The sequence below is a fragment of the Grammomys surdaster genome, unplaced genomic scaffold (assembly GCF_004785775.1).
Source record: "Grammomys surdaster isolate TR1022 unplaced genomic scaffold, NIH_TR_1.0 126036, whole genome shotgun sequence".
NCBI classification, from domain to species: domain Eukaryota; kingdom Metazoa; phylum Chordata; class Mammalia; order Rodentia; family Muridae; genus Grammomys; species Grammomys surdaster.
The window spans coordinates 1252728-1276090 of NW_021620849.1; the positions used below are offsets into that span (position 1 = coordinate 1252728).

Here is a 23363-nt window from a genome sequence, read left to right on the forward strand (position 1 = left end):
GTAGACCAGGCTGGCCTCGAACTCAGGAATCCACCTGCCTCTGCTTCCCAAATTCTGGGATTAAAGGCGTGTGCCACCACCGCCTGGCTAGCTTTCCCTTTTTAAATTTACTTTTAAAAACCTATTTTGTGTGCTAGTGTGTGTGTGTGTGTGTGTGTGTGTGTGTATAGGGGCAGGGACTGAGCACACACGTACAGGAAAACTTCCGGGAGCTTCTCGTTGATTGGGGTATCTAATTTCTGCCTACCCTAGCTGGCCAGAGAGCTTCAGTTTTTCTGTCTCCATGTATCATCTGACTGTAGGAGTACTGGGATCACAAAATACACATGATTGCATCTGGCTCGCCTGCCCTCCCTCCCTCTCCCTCTATCTCTCCCTCTCTCCCTCTTCCTCTCCCTCTCGTCTGAGTAACTTTGGCTATCTTGGAATTTGCTCTGTACACCAGGCTGGCCTGGAACTCAGAGATCTACCTGCCTCTGCCTCCTGAGGGCTGGGATCAAAGGTATGAGCAACCACGCCCAGCGCTGTATTGGCTAAGACGATTCAGGGATCAAATTCAGGTTGTCAGGATTACAAAGCATCTTTTTAGCTCCTGAGGCCACTCTCCCATCCCTTTAAAAATAAAACTTGTCATAGGGAAATGAGTATATGAATTAAATATCACAAAGGAATACTTAAGATGGGCGAAATGCTGTAATCCCAGCACTAAGATGTCAGAGGCAAGAGGATCAGAAGTTCAAATTCATTCAAAGCTACACAGAAAACGTGAGGACATTATGTGAACTTGACACTAGAAAAAAAGAAACTGAGAGGACAGCCTGAGCTACGGAAAATCCGGTCTCAAAAAAAAAAAAAAACAAAAAAAACATAGACAACTAGGCTAGCCTTGAACTCTTGAACTCAGAAATCCGCAGGCCTCTGCCTCCCAATTGCTGGGATTAAAGGCGTGCGCCACCACCACCTGACACCGCGTTAGGTCTTTGAAGGTTAAAGTTCACTTAGGCGTCGGTGAGAAACCGGACGTGCCATTCTGGTTTCTAACTAGCCTCCTAAACACTGCCCACTCCGGCGCAGGCCACGCCCTCCTCCGGTGGTAACTCCACCCCCTCTGGATGGCACGCCTAGTCGGGGCAGGATCAACCAATCAGAGGAGTCCTAAGGCGGGTGCTACGCCCCCAACGAACCAATAGACAGGCAGCCGAAGCCGGGCTTGTCCGGGCAAGCTGCTTCCGCAGCCGGCAAGGTTCCACGTGAAGGCCGGGAAAGTGCGGCCGGGTCTTCAGGTGAGCTAGGGGACCGCCACAGGGAGTCCCGGGCCTCCGATTCCTGTCGCCAGCGTCCCGTGGCTCTCGGGCAGGGTGGTGTGCAGCCAGTCCCGGGTGCGGCCTCACCTAGTCCTGGCCCGATTCGGGGCTGGTGGGCCTCAGAGGACGGCGGGGACGTTGAGCGTCCACTGCCTCAGCTAGCTGTCCTCGTACTTTTTTTTTTTTTTTTTAAATTGGTCTGGTAAGCTTTTGGGTAGCTTCGGGGACTTTATTGCGCCTGCCTTTCTCCCACGGTTGTGTTTGCTGTATCTCTCTCATGGCAGACTTGCTTCAGAAGCCCAAACTGGGCTTCCAAGTGACAGGCCTGGAGGGTGCTACAGAGCTCAAAGTCCTAACCTTAACCATCAACCAAATATACATACATACATACATACATACATACACACACACACACACACACACACAGGTTCAGAGGTTCAGTCCATTACCATCATGGCAGGAACATGGCAGCACCCAGGCAGATGTGGGGCTGGAGTTGCTGAGAGTTCATCTTCATCCAAAGGCAGACAGGAGAAGACTGGCTTCCAGTCAGGTAGGACAAGGGTCTTAAAGCCCACGCCCATAGTGACACTCCCTCCAACAAGGCCACGGCTCCTAATAGTGCCACAAGCATATGACATATCACTCTGATAATATTGCTTGGGCTCCTAGTCTGACCTCATCCTCTGATGAGGTCTTGTGATGTCCCCTGCAGTCCTCCAGTGACCCCGTATCCTTCACCATTCCATTCCACCTGCCTCCGTGCCCCTGCTACCTAGCTGTTTACAGGCTGCACCAAGTTTTTTGCCTTCTCTCCCTGGCTCTTAGCCCTGTGCCTGTCAGGTTTCTCTTTACGGAACGCTCTTCCCACCCGATCCATCTGAAGTCCTACTGCATCTCCTTCTCCCAGGCTCTTCTTAATTCTTTTTCTTCCTGGTGACTGCCCAGGTTTTCAAGTCCCTGTTAGTCCTATTGATCTATGGTTAGGAGGACTTTGAGCTCTGTAGCACCCTCCAGGCCTGTCACTCAGAAGCCCAGCTTGGGCTTCGAAAGCAAGTCTGCCATGAGAGAGATACAGTGAACACAGTGGGGCTCTGCAGCTTGCTCTTTTGAAGGAGCTCGGAGGAAGACTGTTGTCTGAGGAGGGTAAAATCCAATGTATTACAGTACACAGGGTGACTTTCTTTGCTCTCCTCATAGACAGTGCTAGATCAGTGCTGCTTGGTCCACATTTTACTGGCCCACCTGGGTGCCTTGGTCTCCCTCACTTGACCAGCAGGCACTAGGCTGAAGATACCAGTGTGCGGTAAGGTGATAAAGGCGGTGGCAGAAGGTGAGGTGGTAATAGGAAGAAACAGTCTCCCCAGGTATAACCCACTGCATACTTTATACGGTGACCTCAGGTTGCTGGTGGCCTCTTTGCTTCAACATCAGGCTATTTGTCAGGCCTTCATCCCTGGTGTTTCCATTACCCACTCCCTCTTCCCTGTAGGCTTACTGTTCCCCCATTTACTCGGAAGTGACTTCTAGGAATCGTCTGCAGTTCTTAGTCTGTTTTCCTCCTGTGTGTCTAACCAGCACACCATCTGCTGCGATTCTGTGTCTGATCAAACCAAGCTTCTCAGCCCAGGATCCATCTTTGTAACTGTCCAGCACCTGGCACAGTTGGGACCCCAGAGAACCTCTTTGTAACACTGGGGAGATTCAGGGATTCCAGAAGAGCATTCAGTGATACAGAGGTGGGTCTGAGGACAGTGGAGGGGTGTGGTTTGGGAACAGCGGTGAGTCCAAATGGAGGCAGCTCTGGCCCAGATGTAGGCAGCTGGCCTTCTGATGTAGGAAATCATCTTTGCTGGAGGAAAGAGGTAGAGAGCTTGTGAGCTTTACTGTGTGTGAGGGGTTGGGGGAAGAGAGAGATGGACAAAGACAGACAGGAAGCACAACAGTTTATAAAGACCCAGGTTAAACCTTGTTCTACAGATTTGGGGATTTTCGGTGTGAGTTGCTTGGCTGGACTCTGTTTCTGTAACTTTTGCTGCCCTGTATCCATACTTATCACACCACTGAGTCAGAGCATGAACTCTGGGTTCCTATCAGATGTCATCTCAAGCTGCTGAGCTTCTGGGCCTCGTTTCTTTTCTGTACAGTAAGGGTGATGATACTCTGTGGTGTTGGTGGGAGGTAGAATATTCCATGTGACACTTGCTGAGGGGATGCATGTGCAGTGTTTGAGTGTAGCTCTTGGTTAAGGAATGTGAGTTTCAGTCAAGTGCTTGCAGATGAGAGGAAGGATGCCCTGGCATCCTCCTCCCAACCCCTCTTCCTATGTGCTCTCTCTTCAGCACACTGCCCCGTTGGCAGACAGCCTCCAGAGCGTCTCTTACCCCTACCTGTGAGCTGGCTAGCATGGTGGCCATGGCTAGCAGGGAAGTCCCTGAGTCTACTCAGTGTCCATCTCTCACCAGCCTGAATACCAAGGATGTGGTTCGGAGAAGACACAAGAGAAGAAGCCGGCAGCACCAGCGATTCATGGCCCGAAAGGCCTTGCTTCAGGAGCAGGAGCTGTTGAGCATGGCACCAGGGCCAGGACTCTGTCCTCTGCCCTCACCATCACAGATGCCAGCAGCCGGTACAAAGGCTTCAGGCAACAGGAGGCAACGTCCCAAGGCCAGATCTGGCAGCGATGTCCCATGCAGCAAAAGGCCTGTCCCCAGAGAAGCCCCAAGGTCTGGGCCCAGCAAGTGTGTGGCCATTGACTGTGAGATGGTGGGTACAGGCCCCCGAGGGCGGGTGAGTGAGCTAGCCCGCTGCTCTGTGGTGAGTTACAGTGGTGATGTTCTTTATGACAAGTACGTCCGGCCTGAAATGCCCATTGTGGACTACCGCACTCGCTGGAGCGGCATTACCCGCCAGCACATGCACAAGGCTATCCCCTTTCAGGTGGCCCAGAAGGAGGTAAGCACCATGGGTCTTATTTGGCCAGAGTGACAGGTTGGGGAGAGAGGGGCTGCTTTGTGACTGGGGAGTGAGGGGCCTTGAGAAGTCACTTCACTTATCCAAATATGCAGTTCCTTTTCCAGAGAATGGGTTAACATAAAATTCAGGTGCTGCCACTCTGAAGGTTTGCCAAGCTGGTAGGCAAGGGACTGCCTGTAGACAGGTTATATAACAGGTATGGGCATGATAACTTACACAGTGTTCGGAATCTACGAACTTTGTCTATGGTCTTGTTCCGTTTCCTTATGGTTCAGTGCTTGGGGAAATGATTAGTGATTGGAATTCCCTTATATATTAGGAGTCTGCAAAGGCATTTGGCTATAGGAAATAGTGAAAGCCTTATAAATTGACTAGAAGCCTTGCCCCAGGGTCTTCCATGAAGACTGTTCCCCTAGATCTCTAGGGCTCTGACATGGTTGTCGAAAAATCATGGTTAAGCAAGCTTGCCCTATAAATAGGCCTCAAGGTTAATTAATCACCAGTTGGGAAATAGCAACAGAACAATGCCTGGTGCTGGTAAGGGGAACTCTTATTAATATAAAGGTTTGCAGTCCCCATCTTCAGGACTCTGTGCCGTGTTCAACTGTACACTGACTCCTGGCCCTCCACACCTGCTCTATGGCACTGGGCTTTTTATAAGGAAATGGAGTTTAGGCACAGCACTCAAAAGCCTGGTGCTGCCACAGAAACAAAGAGAGACCTAATAAAAACTGGCATTCCAGTGTTGCCTGTGGGAGGAAGTGCAATGGGTAACCAGAGCCATGATTAGGAAAGGCCTGACATGGCTCATGGAAGGAAGGTCAGGAGGACGCCGCTGCGGCTGTGTCAAGTGGGGTGAAGTTTCTGAGTCTGACCCTGGATTAGACTAGTGTGGCTCAGCGCCCAAGCAAACAGAACAGTTGCTGGCAGATGGTGGAGATGCGTAGTGTTGTGTGCTCCTGTTCTGTTTAGCTGGCAGCAGGTTTCTGCGTCCATGTATCATTTATTCGGGTGTATAATTATGCAGACACAAAGGTGAAATTCACATTCTGAGGTTGCGTCCTATCACAGTTGTATTGGAACAAATTCATTTTCTCAAAACAAGCATTAGAACAGAACTACTTTTTAGTGTCTCTGGGTTATTGGGATCAGGAAGGTTTGGGAAATACTGAGAAACCTCATCTTGTGATCTTTGTCATAGTGTGCTGGCTAGACATAAGCCAACGTCATTTAGGAAGCAGGAACTAAAGTTGAGAAGATGTCCCCACCAGACCGGCCTGTTAGCAAGTCTTGGATGAACTTTCTTGATGTGGGAGGGCCCAGATTACTGTAGGCAATGCTACTTCTGGGCTTGTGGTCTATAAGAAAGCAGACTGAGCAAGCCAGTAAGCAGTACTCTTCCGTGACTTCCTCATCAACTCCTACCTCCAGCTTCCTGCCCTGTTTGAGTTCCTTCCCTGAATTCCCTCAGTGATAGAGCTGAAAGGTGAAATAAGCCCTTTCCCCACTTATGGTCATGGTGTTTTACCACAGCAATGGAAACCCTAAGACTCATACCATATACCCAGAGCATTGCTTTGGAAAGACTTGATCAAGAATAGAAGCAGTAGGAAGGTACGCCTGTGGTGAGCCCTCCATTTCTGACCCCTCCCATCCATGTTTGTGGTTGGTGCTGATCCCTGGAACAGGCTCACTTTCTTTGTGTTCACTTAGGCTAGTGTAGCATAGGCTTGATCTCTCCCCCCCCCCCCTTTTTTTGTTTGTTTGTTTTCGAGACAGGGTTTCTCTGTATAGCCCTGGCTGTCCTGGAACTCATTCTGTAGACCAAGCTGGCCTCAAACTCAGAAATCCGCCTGCCTCTGCCTCCCAAGTGCTGGGATTAAAGGTGTGCGCCACCACTGCCCGGCCTCTTTTCCTTCTTGATAGCAGGTCAGATAGGAGACCAGGGTGATCCCATAAAAAGTCTACATGCGTCTTATTCAGGGTTTAAAAACTGGGTTCCATGCTGGTACAGGTAGGCCTCAGAAGGCCAGGTGTTAGCAGGCCCTTAGCCCTGTTTCCCTGAGTGTGAGGAAGATTCGGGGCAGGGAGGAGCAGGATGTGCCCAAACAGAGCTGCAGAGCAGGTTTGGAAGGAAGGCAGGAGGAACCAGTGCACACAGGAGCGAGGAACTGTTTCCTTTAGAACCAACAAGGGCTTCTCCTTAACTCTTAACCAGTGCCAGGCATAGTTCTGTTGGTTTCATTCAGTGGGTCCTTATTGATCAGAAAATGAATTAGTTGAGAGGCTGAGGTAGGAGGATTGATTTAAGTTCTAACCTGGATTGCAGAGGGAGCCTTGTCTCAAAAGAACCACCTCAACAAACAAAAGCAAATCTGTAAATACTGTGCCCTGGCTGAGCACCACTGGTCAAGTCAAGTGGAGCTTATGGTGCAGGAAGGGAGGATAGAGCATCCCAAGAGCCAAATGTGTAAAGTGTGAAAAAGCCAAATCCATACTTAGAAATTATGGATGACTTGAACGAGGGCCCAGGGCTCCTAGGTGGATGAGTATCATGGGAGTCTTTCAGGGAAGGCTGTTGAGCTGAGACCTGGGTGGCAGTGGGACTGAGAAGGTCTTACAGCTAAGTGTCTGTGCCAGTGCAAAGCTGATTGGACCTCTCAACTCAAAGACCTGGTTGGCATGCATGCCTGCATACATACATACATGCATACATACATACATACATAACATGCATGCATCTTTGACCCTCACATTTGTTCCCTGGAATGGTACAGATAGTATTCCTTTTGCAGCTGCTACGACAAGTTTGTATTCAAACTTGGAGCATCATGGTCCCCTGGGCTCATAGACTCTCCCCTCCCTTTCCCACTGCTGCCTCTGGTGGGGGTGGGGGGAATCCATGCACTTCTGATAACTAAGGGAGCTCAGGTGTGTTCCTGCCTGACATTGGGGTCTTCCTGCCTCCTCTCTCCGCTCAGATCCTTAAGCTGTTGAAGGGCAAGGTGGTGGTGGGGCATGCACTCCACAATGACTTCCAGGCCCTGAAGTACATCCACCCTCGGAACCAGACCCGGGATACCACCTATGTCCCAAACCTCCTCAGCCAGCCCAGCTCTCTCACCCGAGCTCGGGTCTCTCTTAAGGACCTGGCCCTGAACCTGCTGCACAAGAAGATCCAGGTATGTGGTTCAGAACCTCTTGGGAGGGAGGGAGGGAGCTCATCTGATTTCCATAGCTACTGAGGTGTGGAGAGCACTGTGGCCTGCTGCTGAGCACACAGACAGTACTTCTGTAGTCACCTTAGTTCATTCCCTGTGAATTCCCCAGTGAGAGTCAAGTTCTTCTAGGCTGTCTCTGTAGGTCTTTGCCCACCTAATCCTGCCCAGATCCTGTATCCCCGTAGGATGTATTCAAACTCACTAGCTCTAGAGGCTTGGAGCAAGGGGCCCGTGTTTGCGCTGTTTTCATATCCGTCTTCTAACCTCTGGAGCAGGGATTTTATTTTTTGTTTTGTTGTTTTGTTTTCTTTTGTTTTGTTTTTCAAGACAGGTTTTCTCTGTAGCCCTGGCTATCCTGGAACTCACTCAGTATAGGCCAGACTGGGCTGCACATCAGAAATCTGCCTGCCTCTGCCTCCTGAGTTTTGAGATTGAAGGTTTGTGCCACCATCACTCAGCTTCAGGATTTTTTTTTTTTTTTTTAATGTGTGTAGGTCTTTGGCCTGCACATACGTTTGTGTATCACATGCATGACCATGACATATTCTTAGGGACCAGAAGAGGGCATCAGATCCTCTGGGACTGGAGTTACAGACAGTTTGGGAGCTGCCCTATAGGTACTGGGAATTGAGCCTGGGTTCTGGAAAAGAGCAGCCAGCCCAACATAAAGGATCGTTTTGGTTCATGGTTTTATGGGGTCCATGTGCTTAGCAGAAGATCACGGTGGTAGAAGCATGGAACTGTATACTCCATAGTGAAAATGAAGCAGACAAAAGAGCAGAGACAGAATCTTCCCAAGGACCTTTCCTGACAGTGTGTTTCCTTAAGCCGAGTCCCACCTCAGTTGAGCACTGTATTTCAAGATGGCGCTGTCAGCTGAGGAACCAGCACACAACACACAGGCCTTTGGGGGATTCTTTGTATCTAAATCATAACAGTCCCCCCCCCCCCATTCAAAGATAAGTGCTCTTGACCCTCAGAGACTGGCTTCACTTCTGGGGTGGTAGTCAGGCCCATTTCACCTGTCCATGCCCATTTTTGTTCCTGTCCACAGGTAGGTCACCAGGGACACTCATCTGTGGAAGATGCCATGACAGCCATGGAGCTGTACCAGCTGGTGGAGGTGCAGTGGGAACAGCAAATGGCCAGCACTGACAAGGCTCATCCTGAGGACAGGGACCTTGACAGCAGCACTGACGTGGAACAGTACATGGACGACCAGTACTGGCCTGAGGACCTGGCCCAGAGCACCAGGGGAGAGACAAGGGAGCCCCAGGATAGATGGGAGGCAGAGGAAGGGCAGGGAGTCAGGAGTGCTCCTCCCTAGTCACATAGGGGAGGAGGTAACCACCTGGTAACCAGAGTCAGAGTTCTAAGGCAGTGTTTCTCAAAACCTGAGGGGCAGGACTCCTTTGTGGGTTGACCAACCCTTTCACAGGGGACGCCTAAGACCATCGGAAGACACGGGTTTACGTTATGATTCATAACTAGCAAAATTACAATTATGAAGTAGCAACAGAAATTTTATTTTGGGGGGGGTCTCTGTAACATGAGGAACTGTAGTAAAGGGTGGCAGAGTTAGGAAGGTTGAGAAGCACTGGTCTGGGATAACTTTAGGGCACTGGTAGGCAAGGGCTCGGGTCACACCATACTCTGACAGTCTCATCATTCCTGCCACTTAGCATGGAGACATTAGACAAGCCTGTGGCTTCCCATTGAGCCTGTTTCCCATTGTAACGTGGGGAGAGGGGTAGAGCCTCCCTCATGGGGTGTCTAAGCACTGTGAGTGTATCCTAGTGATGAACAGGATGTGCTCTCTTCAAGCCTGACTTCTGAGCAGCTATGGCTCAGGCAGGAGGACTCTTTCCCTTGGCTTTTCCATCAGATGAGGTGGGTGCCAGGGCAAGGGGGTTGCAGGGGAGTTCAGAGGTCTCTGCAGATCTTGCTGCTAGCTTTTCTCTCTACATTAGCCTCCTGACACTGCATTTGGGAAAGTGACAACAATAGTCCAGGCAGGGTCAGAAAGGGAGGGACACTATTGAGACCACACTTCCCACTGTCCACTGATTGCAGAAAGTGTTAGTCATGGATTGTTTGATTGTTGGCTCCTCCCTGCTAGGGAAGGAGGGAGCTGGCTGAATCATCACTACCACTTCTGGCCTGGCGCCAGGGGTGAGCTCTTGTTTCCTTAAAAAGCAGCAGCTTGTGCCAGCCTTGATCCTGGGCAGTAACATTTGTGAGTTGAAGGGTGGTGGAACTTTTAGCTGGGTGAAGTGTACTGTGAGAAATAAGCTTGCTCGTGGTACCAGACTATGGTACAGGAATAAAGTGCAATTGGAAAAGTGGGTGAACTGGTCCTTTCATTTGGTCTCTCCCCAAAGCTATGCTTTCACATCAGAAATTGTTTGGGGGATTTTTGTTTGCTTTTTGAAACAGTCTCATGATAGAGTCCAGCTGCTTGTAACTCCTTATGGAGCTCAGGTGACCCTGCCTTAGCCCGCCCAGTGCTGTCATTGTAAGCACACATTGCCATTCCTGTAAGGCAGCCCTTCCTCTCCGGAGTAAGAGTCCTTTATGTGTATATAATGTTAGTCACATGTCCTTGCACAACACTTTCTCAGGTCACTTCCTCTCTTGCTGTTGTGAATAAGATAGCTGTAAATATGGTATGCAGATATCTCTGTTATCCTGTTTTCAAGTCATCTAGATAGATTTCCAGGAGGAGAGTTGCTGGGCCAGGGAGGTGTGGTGTCATCTGGAGAAGGAGACTGACAGGATCTGAGGCTTAAGCAGGGTAGCTAGCTGGTATTTATTGACTAAAAGGCTACACCTGCTATATTTGTATAGCAGCTTAATTACAGGTAATGTAGAAAGCAGGCAATGATTCCAAGAGGTCAGGATTTTTTTCACAGATTGTTTTTAACCCATTTTAGCTCAATTTTTCAACATCTAGAATGAAAGAAGTAATCAACTTTATTACAATATTTTTCTTTGACACAAAAGCAGTCCAAGTCCAGCAAACATCTAAGTCCCTAAGTTTTCTAAGGTTCAGCAACCCCACCAGGTGCTCCTTTACATTTCCTCCTGCAAGCTCTCAGCCCTTGTGGTCAGAAGTGCCAGACACTGAGTCTTGAGAAATAAACCCGTAAGAGCAATTTCAATTCCTCAAGGGCCATGATGCAGTGTTTGTACTAGGTAGCATAATAAGCATTGAGCTTATTGCAACCCCATGTGCCTTACAATCTGAGCCTGTTCTCATGTGCTCCCCAAAGCGAGAGTCCTGACATCTTACTCTTTCATTAAGCCTACCATCTTAATTTCTTCAATGTATGCTTCTGTGTGTGGCAGAAGGGGATCAAGCCAGTCTAACTTCCTAACGGAAGGTGCTCCTCGTGGGGCATTCCAGATCTTGTTCACGTTCATCTTGTAAGTCACGTACCCAGAGAATCAGTTGTGGGAATTATTCTGTACTTATTAACTGAATTCTTGCCCTTAACTGCCAAGACCTCAGACTCTGGATCTGGGCCCATTGTTTCTCTGGATTGTGTGTTCTCATTCTCAGGGCGGGCAGTAAGTGCCTGAGAGTTCCTGGAACCATCTTGCTGCAAACAAGGGCACAAAGGTTCTTTGCAGGAGTAGGCAGAGTTATGCTATATGGTTCCACTGTGGCACAGAGTTTCTCCAAGGAATGCTTTTGTTTAGAGACTGCCATTGTGTACATTCACATCCCCTACCAAAGCTCGTACAGAATTCCCCAAAGGAAGAAGCATAAGGGACCTCCATAACACACTGAGAATCATCAAAGACGAAAGTAGAAGGGTGCTCACTGATCTGCACTGTCGATGGTTGGGGAACTTTGTCAAGCAGCAGTTGTCACCATGCCATCCACGGCAAGCAACCGTCACTTTCCCACAGCTGCTGTGGCAGTTTACGTCCTCATCAACAGTTCACAAGGATCTCTCTTTTACTTTGAGGAAGGGTCACATCATATGACCGAGGTCGACTTGGAATTTGTGGTGATCCTCCTGCCTTGGCCTCAGTTCAAGACAGCTGAGCTTGTAGGGTGCCCCAGTCCCACGGGCCATTGAACTGGGATCAGAAGACCTGGAAGAGAGAACTGGAGGATAGGGGACAAAGGGGAGGTTAGGATGATCAAACGGCTGATTTTATTTTTTTCACACAGGGGTTATATGCACATAGAGGCAGGATATGGGGAAGGGGATGACAAAGGAGCGTAGGTGTTCAGGGGTACAGATATCTTCTAGAACAGTGTCAACTGGGTGAAGGTTCAGGGGACAGATCACTGTGACTCCGCCTATGATTCACTTGTCCTTATTGAAGTTGGTACTATCCACCAAGATTGCCTATTTACAAGGTCTATGACTATTCAGCCTGGCAATTTTCCACCAAAGCTGCTTGTTTACAATAGCTTCTAGTCATCTGTTTCCGTGTTTTTCCACAGAGACCCAAGACTTTGTGTTTAGCAGGCATGTATGTCAGGCCTATTGCTCATTTTTTTAGGCATATGGCTGTTTTTAGGCCTTCAGTGTATGAGCAGGGCTGCCCCTGACAGTTGGACAGGTTGTCTCTAGGGAGACGTGCCTCTGATGCAGTTAATTGTTTAAGTCTGTTTTGTATTCTATAAGAAAACACCTGAGGCTGGAGCTTGATTAAGACATAAAACACAGCCGTGGTGATTGGAAAGCATGGTCCTGGTCTTTGGGGCTCTGCTGAGGGCCCCTGTAGTCGATGATGTGGAAAGGACCACAGCAAGGCAGGAAGTGGGAGAGGCCTGGACACTGAGACCACCCTGAGCCACTTGCACAATGCTAAATACAGTTCACAAAGGCCTAGAACTTTCCATTCACGAAAGTGAATGGTGTGTGTGTATCATTCACCCCCACATTCCTCCCACCAGGCCCTACTTCATGATTCAACCACACTGGGAACTGAGCCCCTAGACCAGAGACCTTTGGGAAACACAAAGTCATACCAGAGCCGTAGCATGAATTGTCCATTCGGTATCCAATCAGGCTCGGTGGGGTTAGAAGAAGCTATCCAGTAGCTGCCTCCTGTCAGCTACAGGCATGATGGGTGAGCAGCTGATGGGAGTGTCCTTAGAAGGCTGATAAGTTTGCCCTGAGTGACTTGTTGTCACCTGATCAAGGCCTGTGGGCTTGGCTTGCTGTTTGATGCTGTCAGGTGAAGCTGGAAAGGAGCCCTGCTAGCTGGGGTCAGGGCTTCCTCCTTCAGGTCTGTTAATTAACAGTACCTGGGTCCAACAGAACACACTGTACACTTGGACACAGGTCCAGGATAATTCAGGCTGGGTTCTGGGAGCTGAGGCCCAGCTCTGGGGAACCACAAGAGAGCAAATGGAATGCACAGTACTTATGACTGTGCTTGTTGTATAGATTAGGATAGGGCTGGAGACTGCCTTGTCAATTAGTTAATAATCTAATTAAGAAGAGGACAGGGTGCAGTTGCACAGAGAGGCCTGGAGAGGGCGCTGCCACGCAGATGATGATGGGGAGTTTTCCAGAATGTCGGGCCCGTGTAGAATCCTGTCCTTCAAGCAAAATAATCTCTATCTTTATGGATCAGCTATGTCTGTTTACGGTTATGGTTGTTGACTATTGATCGCCCCTCCCAGGGGCCATGGCTGGGAGGGTCTCCAGGTCCTCATCTGAGATTTCGGCTGCTCCCGCAACCATCTGTGTGCTGTTCTTCCCTAACTGCATGGGATCTGGGGTCTCAGGCCATTGTAAAGTATATAAGCAGAGGAAGCTTGGGGCTCCCACTAAGCAGCGACAGGGATGCCACCATTCACACTGGATGAAGACTTACCAGTGTGTTTCTTTTGATATCCTTCCAGGCTTCTGTAAGAAGCCTCTAAATGCCTGTTCCATAAGTAAGCCCAATAAACTCATTGGTCCCCAAGTTGTAATCTTGGGCTTTGTAAGAATGTAAACATTTTTTTTTTTCTCCCAGAAAAGCAGTTCCTGAGACGTGAACATATAGAAAGGTACCTTCATAGCACTGCGGCAGGACTCCTGCCTGGGATAGGAACCTAACCGGTTCCTCTAGTCTGCTGTTTCTCAGCCTGTGGGGCATGACCCCTTTGGGGGTCAAATGACCCTTTCACAGGGGTCACATATCAGATATCCTGCATATCAGATATTTACACTACAATTCATAGCAGGAGCAAAATTACAGTTACGAAGTAGCAACAAAAATAATTGTATGGTTGGGGGTTACTACAACATGAGGAACTGTATTAAGGGGTTGTAGCATTAGGATGCTTGAGAACCACTAGGGTCTAGTCATTGGTCCTGGCCCTGGGGAGATGGATGGTTAACATCGTCTGAAGGGGACATCTGAGACTTGCGGGCCTGGGAAGAGTCACCAAATAAAGCCCCAGAGCAAAGCTAGAGCTTTGGTTTAAACGAGAAGAAGCCACAGTCCAGAAAAGGTGTGAAAGAGACTGGAAGGAAGGGGCAGTGGGACAGATGACAGCTGCCTGGGAGTTGCTTTATTTAAAACAACATAGTATCAAAGTAATCCAGATGAGTCTTGAACTTGCTGTATGATTAAGGATGACTTTAAACTCTTGATCTTCCAATCCCCATTAGCTGTTGTCATGGTTACATAGATACACACATAGACAGATATACATACTTACACTACATCTGGTTAATAGAGTGTTGGACGTTGAGCATAGGACTTCTTGCATGTTAAGCACTCTACCAAGCTGAACTACACCCTCAACCCAAACTTTTGATTTTGAAGTCTGTTAAAGTCAGACATCTGGGAAGTTCTTATCCAAACCACAAGTCTCGTCGGGCTGAGAACTGTTATTCTACATAGATCTGAGCATATATAGACTATCTATGTGGGGCAGTGGGCCGTACCACCAGACAGAAAACCTGGTAAGGTCGAGCGGATTCAGAAACCCCAGCAAGTCTCATATGAGAACGGAAGGTATTTAAATCTACTTCCACTAACCCTGACACTCCACTGAGAGGACTGTGGCAATCAGTCACTAGGGACAACAGCTGAAGTCCTTCCACATGCAGATGAGGCATCCCTAACATTCTACATGAATAAACAGTTTGGACAAGCAATGACAGTTTCCTTCATCAAGCACTGCCCCGGGGGCAAGCCTTTGTCCTACAAAGCCATGCCTAAGTCTCCTGCAGAAGGTCTGGAGCTAAGCTGGATTCCCTGCCCCAGGCTCATTTTAGCCCCCCCCAACTCCCACCCCAATCTCTTCAACTTTTTAGGTTGCCATGCCCAGGTGTTTGAGAACCAGTTTCTGACCTGGAGAAAATGGGCTGGAACCCCTATCTTAGGTTTCATTTCCTCTCCCCTGAGTGGCATGAAGCCCGGCCCCCCAGCAGAGAGAAAGGAACCCTAGCGCCTCTGTGTTTTGCCTCCCCAAGTGCCGAAGCAGAACGCAGATCCACGTATCTTCCTCCCTTTGACTCTCCCCCTGACATGTTCTACTAGAACTCCTCTTAGGAAGCTGAGTCTGTTTCTGATCCGTGTGTACCTCAGTTTGTTTATTAGAAGAATGCTGAACGTTCCCTGCATGACTGGTGTGAGCAACAGGCGGCTCAGGGGAGTTTTATTGTAGCTATGAGAGAAAGGCCAGGGGCATCCAGAAGAGTCCAGAGCAGAGAGGAAAAGACGCAGACTGCCCTGCCCACGGTCAGGGCCATCTCAGGAGCAGAGACAATAGGAGGGAAGAGCTAGAGAAGAGAATAGCAAGAGAAGCAGGGGGTAGGGTGGGGATATTGCTGGTTTTAAAGAAAGTGGGGGAGAAGGGGGAGGTGGACCAGCCTGGGAGCGGGCGTAGTGGAGGAATCAGGGAAGTAGTAAGAAGGGTCAGGAGACTAGTGCTGACCGAGTACATGTGAAAAGGTACTGAAGGAGCCTGGAGGCTGGTGTGAGCTGTTGTATGTAAACACAGAACTGTTTTGACAGGCAGAAACCTGACAGGTTTCTGAGGAATGCCGTGTGAGAACTTTGATCTATACACCAGAAATCCTATAGTCCAGAAATTGTCATTTTGGACAAAGTCAGTGGGCCTGCCCTTTTTGGAGGATTCTTGGGATTTTTTCCTTTTGGACCTAATAATAGGTACCACGCTAAGGATTCTAAGTTCCAGCCCAGGAGACCATAACCCAATAGGAAAACAACCTGACTTGAGGCCCTCTCAAGATCTGCTGTTCTTTGTCAAACACTCCCAGGTAGAGTCTCTGCCCAACGAGGCACTAAACTGGTAGAAGCCACCAAGAACTAGACTCCTCCACACCCCTACTCCTACCCAAACCCCTTGCTGCCCACCCAGTTAATGGTACCAGTGTCTCAAGAACAGCTTGCTCTGTCCTCAGGAAAACCTCACAGAATAGCACACTGACAGCAGGTCCCAGAAGTTGTGGGACATTCCCCAGGCTCCAATCCCAGAGATGTTTATTCTCTGGGTGGAGGGTGAGAAAGCAAAGAAAGATGTTGCAATCCACTCCGTCCACGTCAGACACGTCATCAGAAAGGGAGGAGGGCAGGGCCAGAGGAGGGACAGCCTGACGCAGCCAGCCCTGACTCAACCTGCCAGCCCCCTTACCTGTCAACCTTGAAGAGATGAGACAGCCCAGCCTATAAGGCCTGCCCCCACTCCTCATCTTCCCTTGATAATGAACCAGAAACTGAAACTAAAACAGGCTGGAGTTAGAGATGAGTCACTTCCCCAAGTGACTGAAGTAGCCGAGAAGTGGCAACAGAGAGGCAGAAGAGAACCCAGGGCACTGAGACAGGTGAGAGCAGGTACCACATAGCCACCCAAACTGGGAGGCAATGGGAGGGGGCTTCTCTGTGAGACAGCCAGACATGACCAACAAGCTCTGGGACCTTAGCACAGAGAAGCTGAAGGCTGGCAAGAGGCCAGCTTCTGTTGCCAGGTGGCACTGGAGATAATGGGCAGGGCTCAGGGTGTAGTTTGGCAGGGTGGTGGCCTAGGATGCCTGGAGGGTTGTTGGTTCTTGACTGATACCCTGGTTCTTCCCTACCCCCACTCCCCCATCCTCCAGGACTTTCTGAGGGTCGCCTAGGAGCATGGCAGGCAGCCCAGAGGTGGTAGCCATGGACTGTGAAATGGTGGGACTTCGGCCTCAAAGGGTGAGTGGCCTCGCCCGCTGCAGCATTGTGAACGTCCATGGCGCAGTCCTGTATGACAAGTACATCCGGCCTGAGGGAGAGATCACGGATTTTAGAACCCAAGTCAGCGGGATCACGCCTCAGCACATGGTGAGGGCCACACCATTTGGTGAAGCCAGGCTAGAGGTAAGTGAAGGACCAGGAGTCAAGTCAGCAGAGATTGCAGGCACCTTGTCCTTCCTCCTCAGCTCCTTCCTAGGGACTGTGGTCTGTGACTCTCCCATGAGAAATTCCTCACATTTTTGAGGGAAGGACTCCCGGGTCTCCCTATCATAGCCCTCTACTAGATAGCTTCCTGCCAAAGGAGAACCTTAAGCTCCCATCCGGAGCTGCTTTCAGAGCGTCTATCCGGTCCAACTCTCCGGTCTTATGATGGGGACATTGAGTCCCACCTGGTGTTCTCTGTCTTCTATATCACACTGCTCTGGTGAGCCTACGAAACGAGGTTCTGAGGTTGAGCTAGTTCTGACTCAGAGGCCAGAGGCTCCTTGTCTGAAGGAGATCGTGTTCCCAGACTACGTGCTCTGGGCCACTGAAGCCCAAGGTTCTTACCCTTTATCCTTATGCCTATGTCTTCCAGACATGTAGGACATGGGGCTGAGCACTCTAAGGGCTGTCCATTCTCCCACTGGGCTGCTAGAAGCCTGGATCAGACTTGCTCATCAGCTGTGTGGCAAGTGGCCAGGCTCTGCTACTACCTCCCCCCAACCCCCGTATGGGAATCCCAGTACCCCGATGAGGCTTAACGAAACACCTCCAAAATGGCCCAAACACTAGTAACATTTGCCATGCTTGTGCATGTGCGGTCTGGCAAGGATAGGTAGAGGGGCAGTATGTCAGGGCCAGTGGGCAGTAGTTATGTCTAAGTTTATTTGCCTGCTGTATTGGATTTTCTGGGCTTATCTCTGTGTATGACTTTCCTTCAGGGTTTCCCCAGCCATGGGAGTTCCATTCTCCATCCTTTGTTTGTTTGCTGTTAAGATAGGGTTCCATGTAGCTCAGGCTGGCTTTGATCCTCCTGCCTCCATGTGTCCCAAATTCTGAGGTTACAGGCGTCTGCATCATGCTCGGTTTATATGGGCTAGAACGCGGGTCCTCGAATGCTAGGCAAGCACTCTGCCAGTTGACCCGTACTCCAGCCTTCGTTATTAAGTTTTTAAGAGGACTATGAAGGAATTTGCAAATATCTAAAATGGTCAGAGACACCTGGGGCAAAATCATTTGCTCCTGTGTGTCTCCACTGATCTCTTTTGTAGAATCCTGGTACGTCCGGGCCTCCTTCCTAACAGGGCCAGTTTTTGTAGTCACTGAACAGACCCACCCACCAACTTAATGTGTTAAGACAATGTGGATTTATTATCTTAATGTTCTTCATTTCAGAAGTCCGACCTGGGTCTGATGGGATTAAGGTTAAGGGGTCTGCAAGGCTGGCTCCTCGGGCTCCTTCCCAGCTTCTGAAGATGCTGGAGCACCTTGGCCTTAGTCCTTCCTTCATATTCAGAATGACCAACAGCCCGCAAATTCTCCTCAAAGAATCCCTAGCCTTCAAAACTAAGAGCCCTGTGATAATGGGGATCTGTTCTGGAACTTTCTCATCCTCTCTGCGCAGTGTTAGGGTTTGGATCTTACAACGTTCCCGCTAACTTACAATCAATCCCAGTGGAAAACCTCCCTTTTTTAGATATCATCATCTGGCTAACAATTTAAGTTCCATGTATACCTTAGCCCCACCTCCACCCCCCTCCCCAATCCAGGGATGTATTCACAGTTTCTCCTCAGAGGGATCTGGATAACTTTTGGGAGGTTATTCGCCCTGCCACAGCAGAGTTGCCAAGATTAAAGGACGTAGTCTATGTGCTGTTTGTCCATGTAGGTCCTATCCCGTGAGCCATGGGAGCAGTCCAGGGTAGGGATCCTCACAGACTAAGGCTACTTTGAGAAGGGCTTTGGACCTTGCTTCCCTCCCGTGAGGGAAGATGATTTGCCCAAGGTCAATTAGCAACCCCAGGAGTGGCTACTCGCCAACTATCTTCACGACTATGGGAAAGGGGGATACCACACCTGGAGCACCCAGGGTGGACATGTGTGAGGCCGCCTGTCTTCCTGGACAGATCCTGCAGCTTCTGAAAGGCAAGCTGGTGGTGGGCCATGACCTGAAGCATGACTTCAATGCCCTGAAGGAGGATATGAGCAAATACACCATCTACGACACGTCCACAGACATGCTTCTGTGGCATGAGGCCAAGCTGCACTACTACAGCCGCGTGTCCCTGAGGCTGCTGTGTAAGCGCCTGCTACACAAGAGCATCCAGGTGAGGAGCCTCCTGGCCCCCATGACCCTTCTTGTCTCTCTCTTCTCCCTCCTCTCCTTTCCTCTTCCTCCACCCACTCAGATGAGCAGATACTCTTCCTCTTTCCCCTTCCTGTCCTCCTTCAAGCAAGGAGTTCTCCTTTCTCCCTTAGTCCTCCCTCTCCTTTCTTGCTTCTAAAAGTGAGGATCTCACCCTCCTCCCCATGCTCCCACTCCTCCTAAGGGCAGACCACTCCCACCTGCCTAAGCTGGCTCCAGATAAGGAGCCTTTGCAGCTTGCTGGGTCCAGGACTGTACACCAACACTTGAGGAGCCCCAGTGCAGACGCGTGACCCCAAGACTCTTTCCTCCACTCTCGAGAGATTGGATGCTTTCATGTGTGATGTGTCTTTGGCTTCAGGAGACCAGAGTCCAGGAAAGGAATTCCAAAAGCCTCTTTGTGAGGTGATCTCAGGAGTTCCCCGTAGGGAAGGAGAGGGGAAAGTCCCTGGTTCAGGCTTCTTGGTTTAAACCCTGTGTACCACAAGGTTTATGCCACAACAGCCTCCCTCCTCACAGAGAAGTGGTGGAAAGCCTGCACCTCCCATGGGCCATAGTGGGTCCTGACAGCTGGGGATTCCTGTCCTGGATCAACCGGTGCTGTTCCTAGGTGCTACCACCTCTGCAGTATGTGACATAGGACTCACCCTCACCCAAGTAAGAAGAGCTGTGGGTGGGGACAAACCCTAACAGCCAAACACTACATAAGGGCCCTTCTAGTCAGCAATTTTCTTTTGGTTTTGGTTTACAAGACAAGGTTTCTCTGTGTAGCCCTGGCTGTCCTGGAACTCTCTCTGTAGATCAGGTTGGCCTCGAACTCATAGAGATCTGCCCGCCTCTGCCTCCTGAGGGCTGGGATTAAAGGTGTGTGCCAGCACTGCTCAGCTGTTTTTGTTTGTTTGTTTGTTTGTTTTGTTTTTTAATTTTTTCAGCACTGGGGATTCAGACCCAGAGCTTTGAACATAACATGTAGAGGGAGCACTCTACTATGACCTACATCCCTAGTCAGGCTCTGGCTATGCTGCCTTATATTCATCTGTCTCAGCAGGTATATGACCAACTTCAGTAGCTCTTCCCTGAGCACCTCCTCTGTGTCAGACACTGGAGGTGAGCATGCCATGCCCCTGTCTAGGAGGAGCTCTTGGTTGAATGGGAGGTAGCCCAGGGACAGGCCACCAGCATTGTCCAATAGTTAGTGTGTGGGGGGGTATAACTCAGTTAGTAGACTGCTCTCCTAGCATGCATAAAGCCCCGTGTTCAATCCCCAGGACCATATAAACCAAGCACTGCACTGCACGTGCCTGAATTCTAGCACTTGGGAGGTAGAACAGGAAGATGAGAAGTTTCCAGTCATCCTCATCCACAGAGGCTAACCTGAAAATATGGGGGTGAGGGATAGTATCCTGGGGATGGGGAAAATGGTGGTCTGCAGGATAGGAGAGTAAATCCCTCCACCATTTACAGGACTGAAGTCACAGAGGTCTAGAGAGGGAAAGGAGAGGGCTGGAGAGGGTCCATGAGCCTGGTGTGTGGGGATAACTTGGCTGGGTGAGCGGCTAGTGGCATGGAGCCCCATCCCACATTTGTGCGAATTGTCTTAGAAGCAGGAGTGGGCCTGAACCTAGCTGGCATGTTAGTCTCCTGACCCAGGATATAGTGGTCCTGGCTTCTCTTGTAACCCGGGGGCATGCAGTGATATGGTGTGCCGGTGAGTTAGGAACCTTACAAGGATATTTGCATACCCGTCCCTCACTACTTCCTGTAGTGAGGCCTTGTCCTGGGAAATCTTGAGCCTGGTCTGCAGGCCTCTTAGGCTCTGTTCCCCATCTGCCTTAGTTATCTGGTTCACTCTCCGCACCTGCTCCCACCTCACTGATGCCTTCAGAACCTGCCCTCCGGCTCCTGCCTGAGGGAAATCACCTTGCTGATCACCTCAACAAGAGCTGGCCCAGGCTTGTCACAGTCAGGTGCTGATGCCTCCCTTCAAGGGCATGAGCCCCACAGGGAGGGAAAGGCCCTCTGTACTCAGCCCTTGGGCATATTGGGAACTGGTGTACTTTCATGCCTTCGGAGGCAGGTTGTACTCAGGTCATTTTACAGAAGAGGAAACAGGCACAGATTGGTCGGAGACTTGCCTGAGGCCCTAAGAGGGGACTAAAACTGGGATCAAGGCCAGAACTAAACACTTCTCACAGCTGACACCCCACCACCCCACACAGAGGATGCTCTAGCCACCTGTAACTTCCACCTCAGAGAGCAAAGCAGTAGACTTCAGAAACCTGCCCTTAGTTTCCTTGCCTGGCAAGTGAGGATTGGTGACCTGGCAAGTCTTTGGAGCCACCTTGGGATATAGGAGACACCACAGCCACATGCTTATTTACAACATAGGATGGGATGCTGCAGCCTGCCTGAGCTGGGCCTCCTTGCAGGTGTTCTTAACCCCTAGTCTGGAGGGTGGAGGGAAAGGAGCCCTTGGGAGGAAAGGAAGGCCGCCTAAGCAGATGGATATTAGAGAAACAGGTCTGAACAGGCTGCTGATCCCTCTGTATCCGGCTGCAGGCAAGACTTCAGCCAGGCCTGGAAATCGCAGGGGGTGAAAGATGCTGTAGGAGTTGGCCTGCCTCATGGACATAAGCTTTCACTCCCTAACATCTGCAGTGTTTAAGCCTGTATCACCACTTCTAAAACTGAGGATGATCAGACGTAGCTCTTGGAGGTTAGGGAGGTTCCATTGGGCAAGTGATTAGTAGCACAGTGGTGGCAGGTGGCAGTCATTTCTTCCTGAATGGAAAGTATACAGAATCCACTTCCACCCCATGCTCTGCCCCCTCCTCAAAGAGTTCTGCTTTAGTGCCTCGCCCTTCTCATGTTTCCCAGGTACTGACAGCCTCTTGTGGGGATGGAGATTGCAGCTTGCCAGGCTTTGACATCCTCCATCTTATGTTCTATGTAGGAATGATCAGGATTGCTGGTCTCCACTTGATGATGCCCTTTCTACCTCTGAGCTGTCTTGCTTGCCCACTGCTCACTGGAGTTGCTTGCTTTCTCTTGTGTACTGCTATTCCCACCCTGTCCAGCTCTAGCCATCTGCTGATACCCTCCCAAATCTGAGTTAGGGATCTCAGGGACACTCGGACAGACTGAGGGGCTCTAGGACTGGGAAGGAAGCCCCCTTAGCTCCTGCTCTTCCTGTGTCTGCAGAACAACTGGCGGGGCCACTGCTCTGTGGAAGATGCCAGGGCCACAATGGAGCTCTACAAAATCTCTCAGCGACTCAGAGCCCAGCGAGGGCTGCCCTGCCTGGGGACCTCAGACTGAACTTCATCCTCATCCAGGATCAGAAGCTTACACTCGCGAAGGACCATAGTTTTCCACAAATGAGACCTGTTTTAAACAACAACAATACAACAGCAACATCAACAACCACAAAATGCAAAACCAAGAATACCCTCTGCCCATTACAGCAATTCTCTTGCTTTGGGGCAAAAAAAAAAAAGTTTAGTAATAAATGACTTTGATTTTGTCTATCAACCACCAGGACCTTTTGTCTTTTGCCCAAGAAATGGGCAAGTGCCTCTTCCTCCACTCCTTCATCCCCTATCTACTCTCATTTTTTCCTTCCTCCCTTTTCTCTTCTCTCCCCACCCCAGGTTTTTTTGTACATTGTAAAGAGGGCACTGGGCATGTCAGTAATAGGAAAACTTGCTCTTTCTTACTCTTCTTGAGCCCCGGCCCACCTCAAACCCATGACTGTCCTGACTTCACCTCCTGAGTGCTAGCATTCCAGGTGTGTATTACCACAGCCAGCATAGGTACATAGAGACTTTTCCTGTTTTCTTTCTTCTGAAGATTGAACCTAGGACCTTATGGACGCTAGGCAAGAGTTCTACCATTGAGCCATATCTCCACCCCTTTCTCCCTCACTCACTCCCCCCATTTTGCCATTAATTACTTTTTAAAAAATCTCAAACTTTATTTTAAAAATTACAAAAAAGAATCGTACACCCAAATCAACCAGATTCAAAGAATAGAATAAATGTCTATTCAACTGAAGTAGCCATTTGGAACGAAAGCTACCAAGCATCACATTAGATTTTATATGTTCATGATATATTTGTATGCACTGTCCACCACCAAAGCAAAAAAACATGGCAGTGTTAGAAGTAGAAAAACAATTAGCTTCACATCCTCCTTCATGACACGTTCTAGCAGTACGCAGCCCTTCCTCATTCTATCAGGCCATCCTTTCTCCTCCTCTTGTCTCTCCTTCCCTCCTTTCTTTCCCCCTTTTCTTTC

At 49.7% G+C, this 23363-nt stretch overlaps 2 protein-coding genes across 7 annotated transcripts; both read left to right on the forward strand.

The window, feature by feature from the left end:
• The first annotated feature begins 1197 nt into the window (after nucleotides 1-1197).
• Aen (apoptosis enhancing nuclease) lies at nucleotides 1198-9846 on the forward strand. 5 transcript variants are annotated; one of them, XM_028754893.1, is made up of 4 exons: nucleotides 1198-1283; nucleotides 3647-4259; nucleotides 7262-7462; nucleotides 8556-9846. In XM_028754893.1, the coding sequence occupies exons 2-4, from the start codon at nucleotides 3711-3713 to the stop codon at nucleotides 8826-8828; spliced, it is 1023 nt and encodes a 340-aa protein (XP_028610726.1). In that variant the 5' UTR covers nucleotides 1198-1283; nucleotides 3647-3710; the 3' UTR covers nucleotides 8829-9846. The 5 variants fall into 5 exon arrangements, with proteins under 5 accessions (XP_028610726.1, XP_028610729.1, XP_028610728.1 ...); XM_028754896.1 differs by having other exon boundaries at nucleotides 1205-1283; nucleotides 3770-4259; XM_028754895.1 differs by lacking the exon at nucleotides 1198-1283 and adding an exon at nucleotides 2407-2637.
• Nucleotides 9847-16067: 6221 nt separating this feature from the next.
• Isg20 (interferon stimulated exonuclease gene 20) lies at nucleotides 16068-22598 on the forward strand. Of its 2 annotated transcripts, XM_028754823.1 has the most exons (4): nucleotides 16082-16317; nucleotides 16591-16843; nucleotides 18829-19029; nucleotides 22269-22598. In XM_028754823.1, exons 2-4 carry the CDS (start codon nucleotides 16616-16618, stop codon nucleotides 22383-22385), a joined length of 546 nt encoding a protein of 181 aa, XP_028610656.1. In that variant the 5' UTR covers nucleotides 16082-16317; nucleotides 16591-16615; the 3' UTR covers nucleotides 22386-22598. The 2 variants fall into 2 exon arrangements, with proteins under 2 accessions (XP_028610655.1, XP_028610656.1); XM_028754822.1 differs by lacking the exon at nucleotides 22269-22598 and having other exon boundaries at nucleotides 16068-16317; nucleotides 18829-19792.
• The last annotated feature ends 765 nt before the right edge of the window (nucleotides 22599-23363 follow it).

Bases quoted from the DNA above. Each gene is read 5' to 3' on its own strand.
- Aen (XM_028754891.1), top strand. From the start codon at position 3,630: ATGTGCTCTCTCTTCAGCACACTGCCCCGTTGGCAGACAGCCTCCAGA. The intron at 4,260-7,261 runs GTAAGCACCATG...CTCTCCGCTCAG, and splicing joins TTCAGGTGGCCCAGAAGGAG to ATCCTTAAGCTGTTGAAGGG. The intron at 7,463-8,555 runs GTATGTGGTTCA...TCCTGTCCACAG, and splicing joins TGCTGCACAAGAAGATCCAG to GTAGGTCACCAGGGACACTC.
- Isg20 (XM_028754822.1), top strand. From the start codon at position 16,616: ATGGCAGGCAGCCCAGAGGTGGTAGCCATGGACTGTGAAATGGTGGGA. The intron at 16,844-18,828 runs GTAAGTGAAGGA...CTTCCTGGACAG, and splicing joins TTGGTGAAGCCAGGCTAGAG to ATCCTGCAGCTTCTGAAAGG.